Below are 22517 nucleotides of genomic sequence, written 5' to 3'. Positions count from 1 at the left end.
CGAGGCTAGTGTATTCTAGTAGTACTTATTTCACTTTACTGTTAAGCCACTCGGCGAGGCTAGTGTATTTTAGTTGTACTTATTTCACTTTACTGTTAAGCCACTCGGCGAGGCTAGTGTATTCTAGTTGTACTTATTTCACTTTACTGTTAAGCCACTCGGCGAGGCTAGTGTATTCTAGTTGTACTTATTTCACTTTACTGTTGAGAAAATATGAAAAAGAATCTCTACAACGACAACTTCGTTTATAAACTTTACACAACATTGTTATTTCAAAACCCTGTATTTTAAAGATAGCCGGTGCGGATATTACAACCATTTCAGCCGTCTTTAAAATAAATTTTTACTTCAAGTAGATTTCTTGTCCTCGTGAATTTCAAACCCTTGGCATTAATAAATATGCCAGAATGCGTTTATCGTATGTTGTCTTATATTATGTTTTGGTGTTTACTTACGTACGAAACATAGCTTCTAGTTTATTCCTGTGTAGCACATTTCATATGTGAATACAAACTATACCTATCACAGTCATATTACAATAAGTCATTGCTGGTAAGTAATGTACTTCACATGTCCTAAATGAATGTATTTTTGGCAACCTTCCCTTGTACAAATATTTTAAATAACTTATGATGTGGCTAGTAGTATATGTACTGATGATTAACGAAATCGACTATATTAATATTATGTTCTTCAACTTTTTTATGGAAATGATACGTGTAAGAAAAGTCCTATAAAACTGTTTCCAATTTTATTTTATACAATAAAAAACCTCTTGTTTAAATCACGATTTTAAAAGCTCTTAAACAATGCTCCCGTCAAAAAAAAAGAAAGAAACGAATCTTCGCTTGTGAACATGTTAGATTTCCATTTAAATCTTTCCGTCTCAAGCAAACATAATGAACATAAAAGTTTGAACCAAATGTTAGTGAGAACTATGCTAAACGTAATAACTTTTAAATATACGCTGTTGCTTCTAACCCAGCACGATTTATGCACACACAAAAAACAAAAACAAACAACTAAACTTAACATAAGAACTGAGATACTATTATTAACATTTGGTGTTCGCCACGGCTATGAAACCGTACTTAGAAACATAAAAACAAATACACTTACTGTTTGATACATACAACATACGATGCGCTGGCTATATCCAAACTATTGCTTAATGGTAACAATAAATTACATTAACGTCACGACAATGCCGTTCGTTTCATAACCTGTTCCTTCCAGACGGCCTTACATAATTCAGTACGATCGCACACCAAACAGCTTAATGGCAGACGTTAGGCCTTAAAAGCGAATAGTCCGCCAAGAACGTCTTACCGCAGGTTTGGCTTTGAAGAACCAGATGGTACTAAACTGTACGAAAATTACGTATAAAGAATGGTGATGAAACCTACAACTATCATTTTTAACCTGAAATCCAATAACAAAACCAAAAACATTCTCAGCTGTAGAAGAAAGGTGTAAAACGACTTGTTCCAACCATGGCAAATCATTTACTATCTAACAAGTTCGTTTTTCTATTGCTTGTGTAATACCTTAGTAACAGCGAACTAAATTATTACCAACAATGTCCCATAAAACACACGTAAAAAACATGTTTTAAATGTTACACGAGCTATTGCGGTTGTAAATTCACACGCATTTTTGTTTGAGCATTTCACTTTCATTACCATTCCTGGTTTTAAAACCCATTTTATCTAAAATGTGTGATGTAGTGAAGCATACGGAAAACCATTTTAAACAGTTTAGATAAACGACTAATTGTTTAATTAAGTAATAAAACAAAATAAATAATGTAGAATGAACGCTATTTCACAAAAGGCTTATGGTGGAGAAGGCGTAGCCACCCAAAACAGGTGAGGGTGGGATCTAAACTCAGGCATAATTAGCGTACACGTGTTAATCCCGCTTGAATAAAATGCCTCACAATATTTCTTTTCCCAATCTCAAATAACGCCCACTGAGGTACAGGTACTGATGTTACTTCTTGCCAGTGAGACAAGTATAACTGACATGTGAAACTTTATTAAAGCTACATATTATATAGTTTTCCCCAACTTAGCGCCGTACGTGTATATACATATAGAAGCCGGCGATATCCAGGTTCATTTATTCAATTTTTGACCTTCTTCAAGTGAATTATTTGAGAACTGTAGACCAGCGAAGTACAATTTGTTGCGTTTTATCTATGACATTAAAACAATAACCACACATTTTTTTTTACCTTATTAACGATCTTTTTGTGTTTGAGTATTAAATACATATTTTGAAGGTAGACTGTACACTTTACTCGAGTTATGTAAAAAGAAGGAAGACATCAGTACATTCACTTGAATTAAAACATGAAGGAGATTACCTCTGAACGACGTTAATGGGCAAAAACAATTAATTGATTATTTGGAATCAAACACAAAACTACACAATGGGATATCTGTGCTCTGCCCATCACGGGTATCGAAACTCGGGTTCTCGCGGTGAGAGTCCGCAGACATGCTGCTGTGCCACTGGGGGGCATGAAAAACTAATTACTTTATCTGGTACTCACCCTAATGTGATCTTCTACCATCAATGTCCTTCAAACTCGATGAGAATAGAAGTTGAACCAACACATGGTTTGGCAATTCATACACACAGTGGTTAGTTAGCAACATATACACGGTATTTCGCCAGAAATCTATCTATCTATCTATATATGGTATACAGCCAGAATATATATACATACGGTATTTAGCCAGCAATATAAACATTGTACTTAGCCAAAAATATCTACCTATATATAAGCACGTTATCTATATCAATGCTGAATTTCTGATAAAACGACCGACTTTCAAATATTCCAACACAACTTTATAAAAACTTTAACGCATTCTACCTGATATTTAAATCCATTATATTTTATTCACTATTTGACTGATTGTTTGAAATTAAGCACAAAGTTACACAATGGGTTACCTGTGTTTTCCCCACCACGGGCATCGAAAACCGGTTTCTAGCGATGTGAGTCCGCAGACATGCTGCTGTGCCACAAGGAGAAGGCTTATTCATTATAATTGTTGATTAGAAACATTTTACACAGACTGTCTGTAGTAACACGCAAATGCATTTTTAAAGTTTTTCATCTGTTTTTGGCAAAAGTTCTCAAATTTTGTACGTAAATCAAATATGAACAAAAAAAAAGGAATTTTTCGAAAGACGGTAGAGGTTTTGTTTGGGTTTGTTTTTAATTCGCGCAAAGCTACACGAGGGCTATCTGTGCTAGCCGTCCCTAATTTAGCAATGGAAGACTAGAGAGAAGACAGCTAGTCATCACCACCCACTGCCAACAATCGGACTACTCTTTTATCAACGAATAGTGGTATTAATCGTTACATTACAACGTCCCCACGCCTGAAAGGACGAGCATGTTTGGCGTGACGGGGATTTGAACCCGCGACCCTCGAATTACGAGTCGAGTGCCTTAACCACCTGGCCATGCCGGGCCTCGGTAAAGCGGTCTTAAAAATGATGGGTCAAGTGTTTTCGGACTATCACATTTGAATGAGCCAATTTACTGAAAACCTGGAATTAATATGAAAGAGGATATTCAAATAATAATTTAAATTCAGGTTTAGGTATTTTTCAAATTTTAATCTCCACGATGGTGGTCAAATGGATTTTGAAAGCTCTCAGAATCGGGCCTATTAATTTACAGAAAAATTAGCACATACATGAAACAGGTCGTTCAAAATAAGTACGTACGCTTAAATGTTTGAAATTTTATAAATTGAGCCCCAGGGAGAAAAGGGGGCAGCTCAAAGGAGTTTTAGAGAATCTAGGGAACCTAAAGTGTTAAATTTCAAGCGAATAAGTATATTATTGGTTTATGACTATTGAATAAAATCAATTAATTAATTTTATTTGTTTGTTGTTAAGCGCGAAATTACACACGGACTATCTGTGTTACATCCCTCCACGGTTATCGAAACCTGGTTTTTAGCTTTATAATAGTTTACCAGATTGATGTGGTTTGGTTTCAATTTTGCGGAAAGCTACGCGAGGGCTAACTGCGAGAGACGTCCCTAATTTAGCAATGAAAGACTAAAGGGAAGGCAGTTAGTCATCACCACTCACCGCCAACTGTTGGGCTACTCTTTTACCAACGAATAGTGGGATTGACCGAAACATTATAACAACTCTTTATAAAAAATTCCATATAAAGTTTGGGTCACGCACCACAGTATGGAAAAGTGTCTCTTTTATTGGAATTTTATAACATGTTCAGCAATTTAAAATGTTTTAACTATACACAGAGTACATCATTGAAAGTATCATAAGAATGAGACCGATTCCTATGATAATACACAAGACAGTGAGAGAGATGTAGATAAAAACTTTCCATACTTTTCATGGCTTAAAATGTTTTTAGTTTCGCAAGGAAATAAACATCAGGGAAATTTAATTAAATAGGGTTCAATTTTGTTAATGTCAAAAGCCGAAAAGACATTAGAAACATAGTTTTAAGATGTTCTTAGATTTACTGCACTTTTCGAATAATAGAAATGCCTTTTAAGAAAACATCAGAATCAACTTCTTACTAACTTAAAAGTGGAGATACGTTAACTTACTGCCCAGTAAAAATCATTACATTTTTGTAAATTTTATGCATAAGAAGAGAATAATGTAACTGATTGTAAACTGATGGAAGATAATGATTAAGAAAATCCCCAGCCAACTGACTTATTGTTCAGAAGGTTATCATTATATATTTGATGTGAGGTTTTCGATGCATTTTTCCAATTGAAAGGCTTATGGGCATGTAAAACATTACTGTTCTCAATTAAAGGAACATGAAGAACTGGTACTCGTTAATTTAAGTAATGAAGACATGACACAGGAGGATCCTCTGTTGACAATATTTCACAATAGAGTTGGTCAGCGCCATATTGATCTAGGGACAGCAGATATACCAGTATAAGATTGTTAGAAAGAAGAAAATGAACAACTAATTGCCAATACTATCATAAGAAAAGATAGCAAAGAACCAACTGAAATCATTGAAGATAGTGTTATGAAGAAAACGACAGAAACGTAATCAGAATAAAACAATCGAACAGATTTAACTGATGTAAATGAAAAATAAACTGCTATAAGCAGAAAAAAATCGAGAAATAACACAGAGTAAGAAAATTGCAAAGCAATTATTGATAGGATCGATTAGAAGAAAGGTCAGAGCCTGACCAACAAAACGGAATCAGTATGAAATGTTTGTTGATCGAACCCCCTAGTGGCACAGCGAAATGTCTGCGAATTTACAACACTAAAACCCGGGTTTCTTGATGAGGAGAAACCCACTTGAAATAAAAACGTCTGGTATGGGTATTAACACTTTTATTGATAAGGAGAGAACAACGTTTCGATCTTCTTAAGTCATCTTAAGGTTTCGATACCTGTGGTGGGCAGAGCACAGATAGCCCACTGTGTAGCTTTGTGCTTAATTCTAAAACAACAACAAATGTTCATTGAATATCTTTCTCAAATTAACTTAGAACATAATTATGACAGCCAAGCAAATCTGTGTTTAATGAAACTAATTATTTAAAACATCTCGATAAAGAAAGTTACGATAAGGCTTTTGAAGGATCGTTGTTAAAATAAAAATTTATAAATTGTCAAAAGAAATTTATATAGGGCAGTCTGACAGATAAACTGAGAGAACATACTGTTAGTAAAAAAAGGAAAAGAAAAAATTATCAGAAAAGAAAAAAAAAAACGTCATATAATTTATCTAAAAGTTTAAGTGAAAATTTTGCAAATTTACTTCAAGATGTACGTGTTAATGGTGTCAAATTTTCATTATAAATTTTGTTTTTCCTCTTTCTTGTTCTTCATGGCAGTTACTGCTATACAAAATGTTAGAGGTTGTTCTACAGATAGGAATAACCGAGTGGTTAAAAGTGATATTTTGTGTGATAATGCAGAAAATACTGTATTACAAGAAACTAATGTTCATGCAGAAAGACCATCTTCACTGAGGAATAATTGAAATTATCATATAGTTCCTTCCTATACTACACAACAACATAGTCCGGCATTTCTAGATATTTCTGGCATTCGGTTCGTAATCCGAATGTTGCGGGTTCGAATCTCCTTCACACAAAACATGCTCGCCCTTTCAGCCGTGGGTGCGTTATAATGTTACAGTCAATCCCACTATTCATTCGTAAAAGAATAGCTAAAGAGTTGGGTGGTCATGACTCGATCCTTCCCTCTAGTCTTACACTGCTAAATTAGGGACGGTTAGTGCAGATACACAGGGATTTTGAGTTGGAATAAGAAGACGTGCGCTTATTAGCGCTTTAATAATAAGTTATTGGAAAATACCAAATATGTAACTGAAATTGACCAAACTATAGCAAATTTTCAGACAAAAAAAGATAAAACATTTTAAATGTTAGAGTGCAATGGTATCGCTTGGAAGAAATAATTAAAGCACATACTCAATTATTTTAAGGAATACTTTATTTAAAAAAGAAATGGGAGTTATCGCAATTATTCCAGCCTGACGATATGCATCTTAAGAACGAGGAAGCTTTAAAAGAACTTCGTATAAATTGAACCAAACGTTGTTGAATTTACGAAGGAAACCAAATAATTAATTAAATTTATACTCTACATCTTGACCCCCCCAGTGGCTCAGCGGTATGTCTGTGGACTTACAACGCTAAAAACCAGGTTTCGATACCCGTGGTGGGCATAGCACAGATAGCCCATTGTGTAGCTTTATGCTTAATTCAAAACAACTACTCTACATCTTATTTCGTCAGATTAGTAAAAAAACAAACAAACTGTATTAACAGATTTAAAGGATAAAAATGATAGGATAAATCGGAATTCAAACGAAATAAATTCTATAATTATTGATCTTCATAAGAGCTTATATACCCAGAAGAAACGGTTAATGAAATTAACGACCCTTTTTTTTATTTGAAAGTTTACTGAGGTTACCAAAAAAGCAAAAAAAAAAAATCTTTAGCCTGCCAATCATTAGCAACATACAAGTTCCCTGGAATTGATGGTATAACGGTTGAGCGGTTACTAAAATTTTGACCTAAGATTGATATATCTCAACTAGAAGTTTTTATTGAATGCCTAGAAATAGGTGAATGTTCTAGAACTATGAGAAAAAAGCAGCAGTAGTGTTAATATCTAAAAAGGGAAATTTGACAAGATTAAAACCAGGCGACCGCTTCTATGTGCTGATTAGATTTTCTAAAGACGTAAAAAACAGGATAAAACCTGTTATGAGTCAACTGACTCACGAGAGTCAAACTTATTCTGGTTCCAATCGATCTATTTATAGGCCCAGCATGGCCAAGTGTGTTAAGGCGTTCGACTCGTAATTCGAAGGTACTGGGTTCGAAACCCGGTCGCACCAAACATGCTCGCCCTTTCAGCCGTGGGGGCGTTATAATGTGACGGTAAATCCCCCTATTCGTTGGTAAAAGAGTAGCCCAAGAGTTGGCGGTGGGTGGTGATGACTAGCTGCCTTCCCTCTAGTCTTACACTGCTAAGTTAGGGATGGCTAGCACAGATAGCCCTCGAGTAGCTTTGTGCGAAATTCTAAAAACAAAGAAAAAACAACATCTATTTATGAAAATATATATGTTATGAGTTATATACAATAAATCTCGCAAATCAAAATAACGAACTTTGAACTAATTGCAAATTTAGATCCAGAAAAAGCCTTTAATTACATAAATAATAATTATTTAAAAAATATACTCAGAAAATTTGGTTTTAGATGGAATATTATAAAGACGGACGATATAAGGTATAAAAATACCAAATTTTATGTAGTTCATAGGTCGGTTTTAACTTCGGTTATTTCTCTTAAGATAGCTCCTCCATGACCAGATGGTTGAACGTTTGATTCACAATCATATGGTTACGGGTTCGAATCCCTTCCACCAAACACGCTTACCCTATCGGCAGTGATGGCATTATAATGTTTCGACCGATCTTACTGTTCGTTGGTAAAACAACAGCCTAATAGTGGGCGGTGAATGGTGATACTTGCTGCGGTCCCTCTAGTCTTTCACTGCTAAACCGAAGATGGCTAGCAAACATAGCCCTTGTGTAGCTTTGCGCGAAATTCAAAACAAACCAAAATCTTTTAAGAGAAGTACAAGACGAGCAGAGGAATCTGAAGCATATTTAGAATCAAAGCTCAATGAAGAAAAATCCCTTGGTTTATGGTGTGGCGCTTGGAAAACACGAATAGGAAATCAGGGAATAAAAGTGTTTTGATTGTGTTTAGTAAATAGTCTGGTATTGATTCAGTAAACTGAGATGAACTAAGAGAGAAATGTAAACTTGTTACAGTCTAGAAGAGTCTTCTGCTTTTTTATCATTAAAATAAAAAAAATATATTAGTTCTTTATCAAGTTTTTAGTAGTATTATGTGGTACAGGTTTCAAGTATTAGAACATCCTAAGAATTCGATGATTGATTTTCAAAACTCTTATACACTTTGTTTGAAGGATAGTTTACTTGGTTAATGGGAAAAATACTTTATTATTACCTTGGAGAAGGATTAAATCTTATATCCTAGAATTATAAACTAACTACTTTAGGAGTTTTTACTTCGACCGTGTATTACATAAACCAACCACTTCACCGATCGGAGTTAGAACTGAAACTATTTTTATACGAGAACATCAACCTTTCAATTTTCTCACCGAACATTTAAAGCACGAGGGCCATCAGGAATGTTTTATAACTGTTTTAAAAAGGTGGTGTAGAGTTAACATGAGAAAGAAAAAAAACATTTAGTTCAAGCACTTCTTCAAGACATTTTTTTTGCTTAAATTCGTATTTATTATATAATAAAGAAATTATTATTTTTTCTTGTTGTCAAACGAATTGTCTCGCCCCGAGGTTTGCACAAAAGTGAAACTTTTCACCCAACTCCTTAGCGAACCCTCCCAAGTTTGGCATTGATTTACATTCGAGAACGTAAATAAGTAGGCGTAATAATCACAATTTGCAACTTTAGTAATTCAATTAAATTTACATTAAAGAACCAACGATCTTTGGGCCTGGCATGGCCAAGCGCGTAAGGCGTGCGACTCGTAATCCGAGGGTCGCGGGTTTGCGCCCGCGTCGCGCTAAACATGCTCGCCCTCCCAGCCGTGGGGGTGTATAATGTGACGGTCAATCCCACTATTCGTTGGTAAAAGAGTAGCCCAAGAGTTAGCGGTGGGTGGTGATGACTAGCTGCCTTCCCTCTAGTCTTACACTGCTAAATTAGGGATGGCTAGCACAGATAGCCCTCGAGTAGCTTTGTGCGAAATTCCAAAACAAACAAACAAACCAACAATCTTTAAACAGAAAAAAGTGCAAAACAGCAGTTAAAGCAATTAATTTACATTATAGCTACCGTGTAAATGTGGACAATAAATCTATGGGTTCGATAGCATGGTTGTATAATGAAGTGAAAAAGCAATTCGACTACTTTAAATTAAGCAGCATGAAATCAAAACAAGACAAGTGTACATCATGTGAACACACACAAACATTAAAATAAGTTATAAAAATCATATACTTTATTAACTTATTTATAACTGTAATAAAATACTAAGAACTTCGACTTTTACAGTGTTTTGCACTACATGAGGGCTATTTGCGCTAGTCGTCTCTAATTTAGCAGTGTAAGACTAGAGAGAAGGCAGCTAGTCATCACCACCCACCGCCAACTCTTGAGCTACTCTTTTACCAACGAATAGTGGTATTGATCGTTACTTATAACATCCCCATGGCTGAAAGGGTGAGCATGTTTGGTGTGACGGGGATTCGAGTCCGCGAGCCGCAGATTACTAGTCGAGTGCCTTAACTATCTGGTCATGCTGGATCGGAAGTTCGATGAGAACTCTTAAACACATACTTTCACTGTTGAATGTTTTCAATGTAGCTAATCTTGGTACAATTATTACAGTAAATCTGTGCGTAAAATTAATGTCAAATGGCTACTTTTGTGGTAAAAAAACTATCAAAAGCACACAAATGATACAATAAACAGTTTCGCTAGTGACATTTTAGGGTCAGAACTCCTATTCAAACACACACACACACATACATACACCGTGATTCACAAACATATTAGCCCCTTGTGGCACAGCGTTACGTCTGTGGACTTATAACGCTGGCCCGGCATGGCCAAGCGTCTTAAGGCGTGCGACTCGTAATCTGAGGGTCGCGGGTTCGCATCCTGGTCGCCCTTTCAGCCGTGGGGGCGTTATAATGTGACGGTCAATCCCACTATTCGTTGGTAAAAGAGTAGCCCAACGGTTGGCGGTGGGTGGTGATGACTAGTGCCTTCCCTCTAGTCTTACACTGCTAAATAAGGGACGGCTAGCACAGATAGCCCTCGAGTAGCTTTGTGTGAAATTCCAAAACAAAACAAACTTATAACGCTAGAAACCGGGTTTTGGTACCGGTAGTAGGCAGAGCACAAATAGTCCTCTGTGTAACTTTGTGTTTAATTATAAACAACGAACAAAAAATCCATTAAAAAGTAGAAGTGGAGAGAAATAGGAAAATAATTGTCAGTGATATCAAATAATATATTATTGGCCTACCCTGTAAGAATATCATTGAGGTCATTTGAGTTCAACTCCAGGGTTCACGTCTTTTGAAACTTTTTTTGCTGTTCATCATAAGCCAAACAATATCAATTGCAAAAGCGTAGACAGTAAAAAAACATGAAACAGTTCAAACAAGATACGACTTTCGAAAGTAGTTCCACAACAACAGTTACAGGCATAAATGCAGATTGGACAGACATCCTTATAATATTACGAATTGTAGCACATACTAATATAGCAATTTTATTAACAATAGTGTTTGCTGTTCTTTGAGGCTGCAAGCACGGTATCTATGCGTAAATAACCCTGTAGTACGCAGCCACAGATACATATTTTCTATGATTAGACGTGACAGATGGCGTACATATGGAAATCACTCAGCATACAATCAGATAGCAGGCCAGGCATTCTGATGATATTTTTGATATAGTACGACTGTTCTTCTACTAAATGCTGTACCATTACTTAGATTATTTGGAAACAGCTTCAATACAGTGCTTTTGTGTTGTTTTATGATTAGGACTTTTATTTCAATACCTTTTAACCTTTTGTCCCCTTCAAAAGTGAAACAACCTGCTTATACAAACTCTTCTGACCTTTAACACAAAACCTGGGATTGTGAAACAATCACTGGTACGATGGGGTTTCGATCTCCTGTGTCACAAATACATGAGCATGAAAAAGACGTCTTTATGTTTATAACTGCTGTTCCCAAACAATTAGTTTAGGTACCTTTTTGGTTTCAAGTGCTTCGCTTGTTACCGTCTATACATTTTCAGTTGACATACTGGGCATATGTAAAAATTTCCAAAGGACACAACTTTGAATTATCTCAATAATACTGTCAAAGAATGGCCCACAACATCTAATTCCACAGCACTAACAATTACTTTCTTATAACTTTCCATTCATGAGTGACTTGCCTATCAGTGGACTTCTGGATCACGTGCACTTATCACACATTTAAGTATAAGATATATATATATATATATATATAACTGTAAGTAGAGTAGATAGCGCAACAAAAATCTAACAGTTATCTTAGAGATAACATTCGCCTCCAACAGTTATACAGTGAAGGATTCAGTTAAAAAAAAAAGTCTTCATATATAGAAATCATGTTTCTGAAAGAATTCACCCCTTTTGACCCCCCTTTTTCAGGAAATCAAATTGGATTTGAACTTTGCATACATCATTTGTTATGTGCAATTTTCCCATCAGTCGTATCAAATGTTTCTTAAAATTCAAAGTACCGAAGCCGTAAGGTAATTAACAAATGTACTTACTTCTTAAAACGGAAAGAACTTATGAAGTAAAGAATGTTTCGGATTTCTTTCCTTTCATAACACCCATAGGAATGCGAACTATACATACGCGATCTTCAAGACTTTATTACTTAAAATTTACGAAAGCGAAATATTAATCAAGAACGTGTCTTGCTACTTGATTAGTTTACTTGTAACTTTTTTGGGGTGGAGGAAGAACTTAAGGTTTTTTTGTTTTTTTTTACATATACAGCACAAATTCTAATTTTGGCACATACTGTGTTTGTGTTTTCTTACAGCAAAGCTACATCGGGCTATATGCTGAACCCATCGAAGGGAATTGAACCCCTGATTTTAGCGTTGTAAATCCGTAGACGTACCGCTGTATTAGCGAGGGGCATTGGCATATATAGACTGATATTCTATTTTAAAGAATCAAGATGATAAACTTTGCCCCCTCATGGCACAGCGGTATGTCCGCAGACTTAAAACGATAGAATCTGGGTTTCGATACCCATAATGGGCAAAACACATATAGTTCATTGTGTTCCTTTATGATTAACTTCAAACAACCAAACAATGATACTCTCTGAAAAATTGTGATTATATATATTACACACATACAGTCAGTTGTTGTATCAAGCACAAAGGTACACAAAGGGCTATCTGCGTTAGCTGTCCCTAATATAGCAGTGTAAGACAAGAGGGAAGGCAGTCAGTCATCACCACCCACCGCCAAGTCCTGGGCTACTCTTTGACCAACGAATAGTGGGATTGACCGTATCATTAAAACGCTCTCACCGCTGAAAGGGCGAGTGTGTTTGGTGTGACGGGGATCTGAACCCGCGACCCTCAGTTTGCGAGTCGAGCTCCCTTACCACTTGGCCATACCGGACTGCAAGCGGAAGGATCAAACCGTCAATCCCACTGTTTGTTAGTAGAGAGCAGCTCAAGGGTTTGTAATTGGTGTTTTGATTAGCTGCGTTTTTCTAGTTTATAACTTTAAAATTAGGGAGGGCTAATTAAAATAATCTTTGAGTACTTTGGCGCAAAAATTCAAAAATCACACAATTTAATAAAAAATTATTAAAATACAATATTCAATATTCTGTGGAAGAAATATTTCGTTGTTTTTCTGTTCATCATTATTATATTTTATGGGAACGCCAACTGAAAGCCAACGCAACAGTTTATTTTATTTGAATAGTTTGATCCTTTTGAAAGGTTTATAACGTGTATAAGTAACAAAGTAAGCCCCCCCCCTCAGTGGCACAGCGGCATGCCACACCGCTAAAAACCCTGTTTGGTTTCGATACTCATGGTGGGCAAAGTACAGATAACCCATTGTGTATATTTATGTGTCATTATTTCGATCAATCAATGAAATTTCAATTGTGAGTGTGATAAAAATGTGAAAGCTGATAGTGTAATTCGGTTTGAAGTGCTAACAAGATTCTTGTGTGTGCTGCTTGTTCCTCTCTGGTAAGTTAGGGATGACATAAACACTGATCTCGCTGATTAGCTCCCACATGCACATGATATTATTCAAGTGGAAAATTCCAATTTTTACAAAGCAATTAATTCTACAAAAAATAAAAACAAAAACACATCGGTAAAGAGAACGGCGATAGTTTTGTTAAAACACTGAACAATAAATAAATCAATTTATTTATCGTAAAATATTGTATAGGTAGTCGAGTAACTAAAACTCCCCCCCCCTTAAGATATATATAGGTGCCACGCGAAATTTTGTAAACTGAAGTCCCCGCTGGAACAGAGGTAAGACTTCGGATTTACAACGTTAAAAGTATGGGTTCGATCCCTCTCGTTGGATACAGGAGATAGCCCGATGTGGCTTTGTTATAAAAAACACATACACACACACTTTAAATTGTAAATTCTGATTCTGATCAAACATACCGAAGCAAAATATTACAAAATATTAGAATAGATAACAAAAATTACAATTTAATAAGTCACAAAACAAAACACACAAATCTAACAAAAGTTGTCTTTCATGAAAACTTGAATGCTCCATTCGAATTTGCCCAGAATTTAGAAAATCCCATTGAGTCACGTTAGAACCTCATACAGAATGCGTGGGTGAAAGTTGAGGCCTGGTGGAAGATGTGCGACGCTAAGAATTTCTACTCAGAACAGTGCACTGTTTCATCCAGGTGCGGATTGCCATTAAATGACCAGCCCGGACAGTACCGCATACTGGTTAAGAATCAAAATCTAAAATTAATTTCTAAAATGCATCAAATGCATCGAACAGCCCACCTGAAAATTGCTCTGTGTTCAATTTAACCAGTAATCAACACAGAAAATATACTTTAACGAACATGTAGGTTTAAAGACGTCTGTAAACACTATGCTGAGAATTATGACATAATAAAAATGAAGCTGGTTATAAACGAACTATCATATACCACTTGTCACATTATCATTGGAACCTTCACCAAACAGCATCATATAAAAATTAGTCAAACAGGGAACACAACAATATCTAACTAGGAAACGAGAGAAAACTTAAAACAGAGCTTAACTACAAATTACATATATAAACAGAAACTATCTATTTATTTAATGAAACAACAGAAACAATATAATGTGAAAAGTTTAAGACGATTCTTTTCAAACATTATGTAGAATAAGGTACATAAGTTACAACAGCGCTTAGGATTTTAATCGTATGAGACACGCAACACATTTAATCGGAAGCAATGAGCACATTTCACCAGTAAGAATACGTGTTAGAACAGGAAATAGAACAGCCTTATAGAGGCGATTATTTTTTCCATTTATTCAGAAAATTCATTGTTTTCTGAAAATTCGAAAATGTCTAGTGATCGTTAGGTTCGAAGTAAATTGTATCCAGTTCTAGCTTATGCTAATCTAAAGCTCGGTTCATGTTAGCGTGGGTTTCTCTGTATCCAGTAGAATTTCTAATGAACTGCAGACTACGCATCAATTTCGGGTCGAAACACAAGATAAATCACGAGCAAGGTAAGCGTGCAAGGACACATTCTTTTCCTAATTATCTCTTCAGACCACATAGAACCTCCTAATGACGACAGTAGTGACTTGGAATGGAGTTATTACAGTTATGAGATGGAGTGCAGGAATAGAGGTAGGTGAAACAGGAAATAGGATGAAAGCAAACACGAGAGGCTTAACAAACGTTCGATACTTTACCAGCAAGCTTTATTTTGGAGCACATCCACGAAGGCTTTGTTCGGATTGAATTCTTTTATTTATTGGGTTTTGCTTTAAAAGTTTCTGTTTGGTTTCGACTTAAAGTACGAAAATAAGATTGGTAAAAAAGGAGAAAAAAGAATATATACAAGTAAGATTTTTAACTTTTTGTCCCCTTGTGGATGAGAGGTAAGTTTAATGACTTACAATTATAACACCCGGGATTCGATTCCCCAAAGTGAAGAGAATGTTGATTGCCCAGTGTGAAAATGTGCTCAAAAACAACAACTAAACTATTACTCATATCAGTATCGATTATATCTTGTAAACAAGCAGCTATTTGTTATTTGTTTGTTTGAAGTTCAGCACAAATCTACACAATTGGCTATCTGTGCACTGCTCACCACAGGTATCCAAACTTGGTTTCTAGCTTTGTAAGCCCGCAGTCATACTGCTGTGCCGCTAGGGGATAAACGGCTATTTACAAATTGTGTAAAATATTTGTTAACAGAAATTTATGTTAATTTTTCAAAGGGAAAAAATCGCGTCGAATATCGTTTTTGTAAAAGATGTAAAATAACATTAGTAAAAATAATAATATACAACAGCAGCTGATGCTTTTTAATATACTTTGAAAGCCAGTAAACTGTATCTCACACGCGTACGAAAGTCTAGAAGTAATACCAACATTTCCATTGTAAAAAAAAAAAAAAGCTTCAATATTCATGGTGGGCATAGAACAGAAAACTCACTGGGTTGGTTTGGTTTGTTTTGAATTTCGCACAAAGCCACACGAGAGATATCTGCGCTACTCGTCCCTAATATAGTGATGTAAGACTAGAGGGAAGGCAGCTAGTCATCACCACCCACCGCCAACTCTTGGGCTACTCTTTTACCAACGAATGGTGAGATTTACCGTCACATTATTACGCCCTCACGTCTAAAAGGGCGAACATGTTTGGTGTGACGAAGATTCGAACCTGCGACCCTCAGATTACCTTAACCACATGGCGATACCGGGGCTAACCCACTGGGTAGATTTGTGCTTAACTACACATAAACAAAAGTTAAAGAACATTTTAAGACTGTCGATCAATTTTCATTGTATTGTTCGTTGTTGTTTTGGAAATTTTCACTTACAACTGTACAGCCTACAGAGGTTAAACATGTTATATTAAAATGATTTTGGAGTCTTACCATGCCGTTATTACACATTTCGTCATGTCTTATCACACTGCACCTGAAGATCATGAATTTTGATAGTAGCTCTGCAGTCCAGTATCCACTGCAAAATGCTCTGTTTTAAGGCTGTCATGCTTAAAGCGTATCACTCCTTTCTGACAGTTCCACAATACCATGTAACACAAATTTTGTTACTGGATAGTATGTGTTATTTCTTAATTGCTTATGATGTAAAAGTACAGAAAACGGCCATTATTCCCTTCAAACTTTGCTTTTGTGGCCTGGATAATGAAATTTAGAAATTGTCCTATTTTCTATGTAGAAACGGGCAAATTTGCACATTTTCATTTACATAAGGTCTAAATAACACAACATATGAATCAAGATTTACATGTATTTATACTGAAGTTATACAAAAATGAACAAAAATATTTAGAAGTGAGTGGTTTTCGAGATTTGCAACTGTAATGTAAATCACTTTCATGTATCAGCCCCTAAATATAATCTACCATCATGTTGTCGTTATACGCTCCTTGGTAGCGGCGTTCAAAGTCAAGTACACCTTGGTGGAAGCGATCGCCTTGTTCCTCTGAGTGTGCTCCCATGTTCTCCTTGAATTTATCAAGATGAGCGTCAAGGATATGGATGGACTTTCAGGGACATCCTGCAGCCCATTTTGCTGTAGTTTTTCACCAGATCCTCAACCAGTTCCACATAATTTTCGGTCTTGTGATTGCCCAAGAAGCTCCGAACCACTGCGACAAAGTTGCCCCAAGGTTTTTTTCCCTTCCTATTGAGCTTCTTGGGGAATTCTTTGCACTCCAGGATCTTCTTTATTTGTGATCCAACAAAGACACCAGCTTTGACCTCTGCCTCAGACAGCTTAGGGAAGAAGTCTCGAGGGTATCAAGAGCTGTAACAAATTGTTTCATAAACCTCAATTTTATGTGTAATAATGGCAACAACACCTTCTGGAGGTCCACTAGTGGCTCACACTTGACATTGTGCCTCCCCACAGAGAACTCGGTCCGTTGTGGCTAGTGCTTCATGTTGTAGTGCGATGCGGTGTCCCTGCTGTCCCAAAGGCAAAGATAACAGGGAAACTTGGTGAAGCCTCCTTGGAGACCCATCAGGAATGCCACCATTTTGAAGTCTCCGATAACCTCCCAGCCATATTCATCATACGTTAAGCTTCTATGCCTTGTGAGCTTCACATATTTTAGCAGATGTTGTCACAGAGTACTTTTTCGCTCTTATCTTGATAAATTGGCCATATACACAGCAGAATGCATCAGGAGAATGCTTGCAGCTTCTTGATGTCATCTTTGATAAAATCAGATTGGTCTATGTGTTCACTTAGGCAGTTAGAATTAAATTGAAGTGGTGAGTGGTGAGCCCCTGTATATATATATATATATTACTGTGGAAAGTTCTAGAAAATTATAAAAGGTTCTTAAAATTCTCGTAAGTTCTACAACATTCTAGAAAGTTCTTTAAAATTCTTGTAACTTCGAAAAAATTCTCTATCAGCTACGCAGCAATGAATCTACCTGGAATGTTTTGGAAAATGGGTAAATTTGAAAATTGCATTACCCAGATCACAAAAGCAAAGTTTGAAGAGAAAAAAAGTATTTTCTCTTTACTTTAGGCATAAGCAATTGAAAAATGACACTCTCTGCCCAGGAACAAGAAAAAATAAAAATTTTGTTACGTAGTGTAATCCATCCAGTGTACGAGGACGCCTATTTCATCAGACCTAACGCACATAAATCCATAGGTACTGCAACTGTTCGATATATCATCATACGCAAGAGCATGAATATCCATTTCATTCTCCAAGTACTTGAGGTATACGAAGGTTGAACTGCTATGTTGTTGAAGCTACTTTTGTGCGCATAACTTGTGTTGCTTTTCCAGATAAAGATCCTTCTTGAATATGTAATACATTGTTGGTTGCTTAAAGCATGTGTACGGTTTTGTCAATTGTGCTTCTGCTCGTGAATTCTCATTTGGTACAAGCCGTCGCATTTTTTTGGGAAACGACTTGTTGCAAGTCTCTTCGGAATGGTCCTTCTATTCCAAAGTGATTAATATTTCTTTGTTTTCGAATATTATTAAATGCAATGGATATTCACTTCTGAGAAATTTTAAATTCGTTATGTGAACGTATCCATATCATTTTGTAAATAAATATTTGGTATCGGAAAGGGCTAATATGTAATATTTCTAAAATCAATCAATTTTTCAATGTTCACACCACCTACGAACACCAAGCAATATTAAAATGTAGTTCTGATACACGCCATTTCACTACAAATTTATATGGATCGTGGTCGTCGTATGACTTGCTGTTTTCATATTCAAAATAGTTTTAATATAACGTACCCAATCCTCTGTATTTTCTAATAAAAATGTTATAAAATTATGATATATATATATATATATCTGATATGTGTATTCTATGTAAGTTATAAAATAAAATACTACTTTTATTATGTAATCTATCCAATTATTTCCTTGGAAGCGTAGAAAGTATCTAATTATATATAATACAGTGATCCTACACACTAAGCTTTATTCTAAAACTGTTTCCCAATAAGTCAGCGATAAATTTACGGATTTACAACGTTAAAATAAGAGGTTTAATTTTATCTGACGGAAAAAAACGCTGAAAGTCTGTTAATTTTATTTGCGCTAAAACAAACAATTATTCTAAAACTACAAAAAATAATTATAACTGTTTACACTGATGGAGCATTGCCTTCTGGCCTGGTATGGCCATATGGTTAAGGCGCTCGACTCGTAATATGAGGATCGCGGGTTCGAATTCCCGTCACACCAAATATGCTTGCCTTTTCAGTCGTGAGGGCGTTATAATTTTACGGTCAATCCCATTATTCGTTGGTAAAAGAGTAGCTCAAGAGTTGGCGGTGGATGGCGATGACTAACTGCTTTCTTTTCTTACACTGCTAAATCTAGGATGGATAGCGCAGGTAGCCCTCGTGTAGCTTTGCGCTAAATTCAAAAACAAAGAAAGCATTGCCTCCATCCCTCAATGGCCCAGTTGTAAATTTAGAGCTTATAACATTCAAAATTGGGGGGTCGATACCTGGAGTTGCAGAGCGCAGAGAGCTTGATATGCAGGTTTGCGTTTAAACATGAACAAAGAATAAAAAAACATTACATGTTCTCCAACGAGTGTGTTGGATTACAACTCTACCATTTCTCAAGGCTCTACGTTACTTGTAACTGTTAACAAACCACTTAACATGAGAATCAAAGTATTCTAAATATACTTAAGTACATTTTCAGTGAAATGTGTTCTACAATAAGGGAAACCTACTAACGCATTAGTTGTTTCATTAGAGATAAATTAATGTATAATGTTCTTATCGTGAACATTTCGAAACTCTCATTAGAACCTTCACACAAGGCTATTATCCCACGAGTTTATACAGCGTTTCTTCGGCTGTTATTATCCAATCAGTTTGTCAGGTTTGCACAATCCTTGATACATTGATACGAATGGAAATAATTACAGTATTAATAATTGTTTCTTTTTTAATGTTTTTCCAAGAGCTTTGGTTTTCTAAACATATAATAAAACTATTTTTCAAGTAAAGTATATCTAGCAAAGCCACATCGGGCTATTAGCTGAGTCCACCTTTACACTCAAATGAAACTTAATTTTCAAATTATCTAGTTGAATAACAAGCTCTAGAACCTATTAAAACAACAATTACTTTTATAAACTTCTGTTTCAAAGATTGACAGCCAGGAAAAATATCGCTAATTAATGACATTTCACAGAAACGCCATGATCATCACATATCTGGTTATTCACATACCGAAGGGTCTGCTTTGTTTTATTATTTTCCAATTTATCTTTTGTTATATCATTGCTACCCTCCCACACACACTACAAGTAGCTCATTGTGCACTTTTCACTTACACGAACAAGACATATTACTTAAAACGCTAAAACCCCAACATATAAAGAACAAGTAATGAGACAGCGTCTCCCCTTTCCTACAATCTGCATGCAGATGGATTATATAAGCTGTGTAGCAGTTTTGCTTGAAACCACAGTTTTGTTCATTTTATCGAGTTTAACACGTTACTCCACTCTGTTTAAAAAGTACTTCTAAAGTAGGAAAGACCAGGTACAGAATATTGAATCAGTTTCTTCTTCAAAATCCATGTAGTAATAATAAACTTATCACGTTAATATTCAGAGAAAAAGGCTACGATGTAAGACCTTTGTCTTAAAATACCCCGTTTCAGTTTTCCCTTCAGATAAGTCTGGAATTCACGATTTCTATCGATTTGCATTTTATACCAAATTTAAATAAATCAAATTACCAGATGGTTAAAGCGGTTGACTTGCAATCTGAGGGTCGTGAGTTCGAATCCCCACTTCCCCCAAACGTGCTTGCCTTTTCAGTCGTGAGAGCGTTATAATATGACAGTCAATCGCACTATTTGTTGGGTAAAGAGATGGCAGTAAATGGTGGTGACTAGCTGTCTTCTCTCTAGGTTTTCATTGCTAAGTTGGGTACAGCTTGCGCAAATAACCCTCGTGTAGCTCTGCGCAAAATTATAAAGCAAACATATTTTCTAGAAAATATTTAGGTTGGATTTTTTAAATATCTGATAAAGTAAAAATAATTAAAGTTTTGTTTATGTCAGATCCTTGCTGAAATAAAATTAACGGGTCGAGAAAATAAAGGTAAAATAAGTTTCCAGAAACCTTTCAATAGCGGAACAGCAAAAGTGCCTTTTTTTGGATATTTTGAAATTTTTACATCTTTCAAGGTATTACTGATCTCCTTATAAATAATTTGCCTCTCTAATGTTTCCCCTAAATTTGAAACTTTTTTTTAAATCTAGATTATCCTAGCCCCCCCAGTGGCACAACGGTAGGTTTGCTTGCTCCCACCATTCGATGTCATGTTTCGGTACCCGTGGTGGGCAGAGCGCAGATAACTTATTGTGTAGCATTGTGCTTGATTCTAAACAAACAAAATACAACATCCTAAGTTAAACTTATGACCCTTGTAAAACCAAAAATTGAACTTTCAAAATGTTTTATTATATTGAATATACATATCAGATGTGTATATATATATATATATATAATACATAATAATTTTATATATATCATTATCAAACATTACCTAAAGTTAGGAAAATAATAGTTTCTTTTCATCCACCTCGTAACTTTACATTTTTACTTAATCATACATATGTTTTACATTTCAGTCGGGTTATTATGATTTTCATTCAAAAATTCTATACGTTTTATTTATAATTCAATAATAGTATGTGGTTCCAAAAGTAATGAAATATTAATTAATACAAATTCTTTTCCTGTTCATAACTTTATTATTCTTGTAATTCATTGTAATTATCTTATCAAATCATGATTTCCCAAACTACTAACATTTCAGCTATACTATAATTAGTGTTAAAGTACATTTTGATAGACTAACTTTAAAAAGTATTCATTGAATGAGAAATACATTAAAATATTTGTATATTTTAGAGCAAAGTCATTGAACTATCTGCTGTGCCCATCGCAAGGAACTGAAATCCGGATTTCAACATTGTAAGACTAAGGATGTAGTGATGATCTACATCATCCCAAAATTCTTGTTTGTATTATTTTTGGCGCTGCAATCTCTACACTATTTAACATTTACGCAATGTTTTTATTACTAGTTTGTGCTGCTTTCCCTTTGACTGAACGTCATTGTACTCTATGAATGTGTGCAATAAATTTTAATATCATGTATAACGATTATTTTTCAAAATAAAAGGGTTGGCTCCCTAAAAATACGGATTGTATAGTGTACAAAGCGCTAAGTATCCTGCATGTTACAATGATCTAATGTTCAACTATTATTGGCTGGTAATTCTTGTTTCACCTTGTACTTAAACTTTTTTTTTTAAAAGGAACACCATATTTCTGTAGAAAAACTAACTTTGAGGGTTGATGATAATATCGTTTGTCCTAGAATTACATATATTTTCTACTTACTACTAGTTATTACAACTAAGCGATGGCATCATGCACTGCACAGAAATACATAGAATGGTTCTTGTTTTGAACTGAACAAGTAAAGTACTTGTATAGTTATCTCGACTGAAACAAGAAGAATGAAACATTTGGTGGGTTGATCACTTTCTGGTTTGGCATATTGGTGATGGTTTATTGTTGCTGGTTTGGTATACTAGT

General features: G+C 35.4%; 1 protein-coding gene across 20 annotated transcripts in view; it reads right to left on the bottom strand.

The window, feature by feature from the left end:
* LOC143225071 (poly(rC)-binding protein 3-like) overlaps positions 1 to 22517 on the bottom strand; it is a 334733-nt gene that overhangs the window by 60910 nt on the left and 251306 nt on the right. The window contains exon 1 of one of the 20 annotated variants that reach the window (XM_076453785.1): positions 2558 to 2639. The exons of 18 other annotated variants lie outside the window; for them this stretch is intronic. In XM_076453785.1, the coding sequence (XP_076309900.1) occupies positions 2558 to 2578 (21 nt within the window). In that variant the 5' untranslated portion in view covers positions 2579 to 2639. Of the gene's footprint in view, positions 1 to 1119; positions 1204 to 2557; positions 2640 to 22517 lie in introns of those variants that run through there. One more of the 20 variants, XM_076453786.1, reaches the window with a different exon arrangement.

The sequence above is a fragment of the Tachypleus tridentatus genome, chromosome 9 (genome assembly GCF_004210375.1).
Source record: "Tachypleus tridentatus isolate NWPU-2018 chromosome 9, ASM421037v1, whole genome shotgun sequence".
NCBI lineage: Eukaryota > Metazoa > Arthropoda > Merostomata > Xiphosura > Limulidae > Tachypleus > Tachypleus tridentatus.
This window is presented reverse-complemented; position numbering and strand designations above follow the sequence as displayed.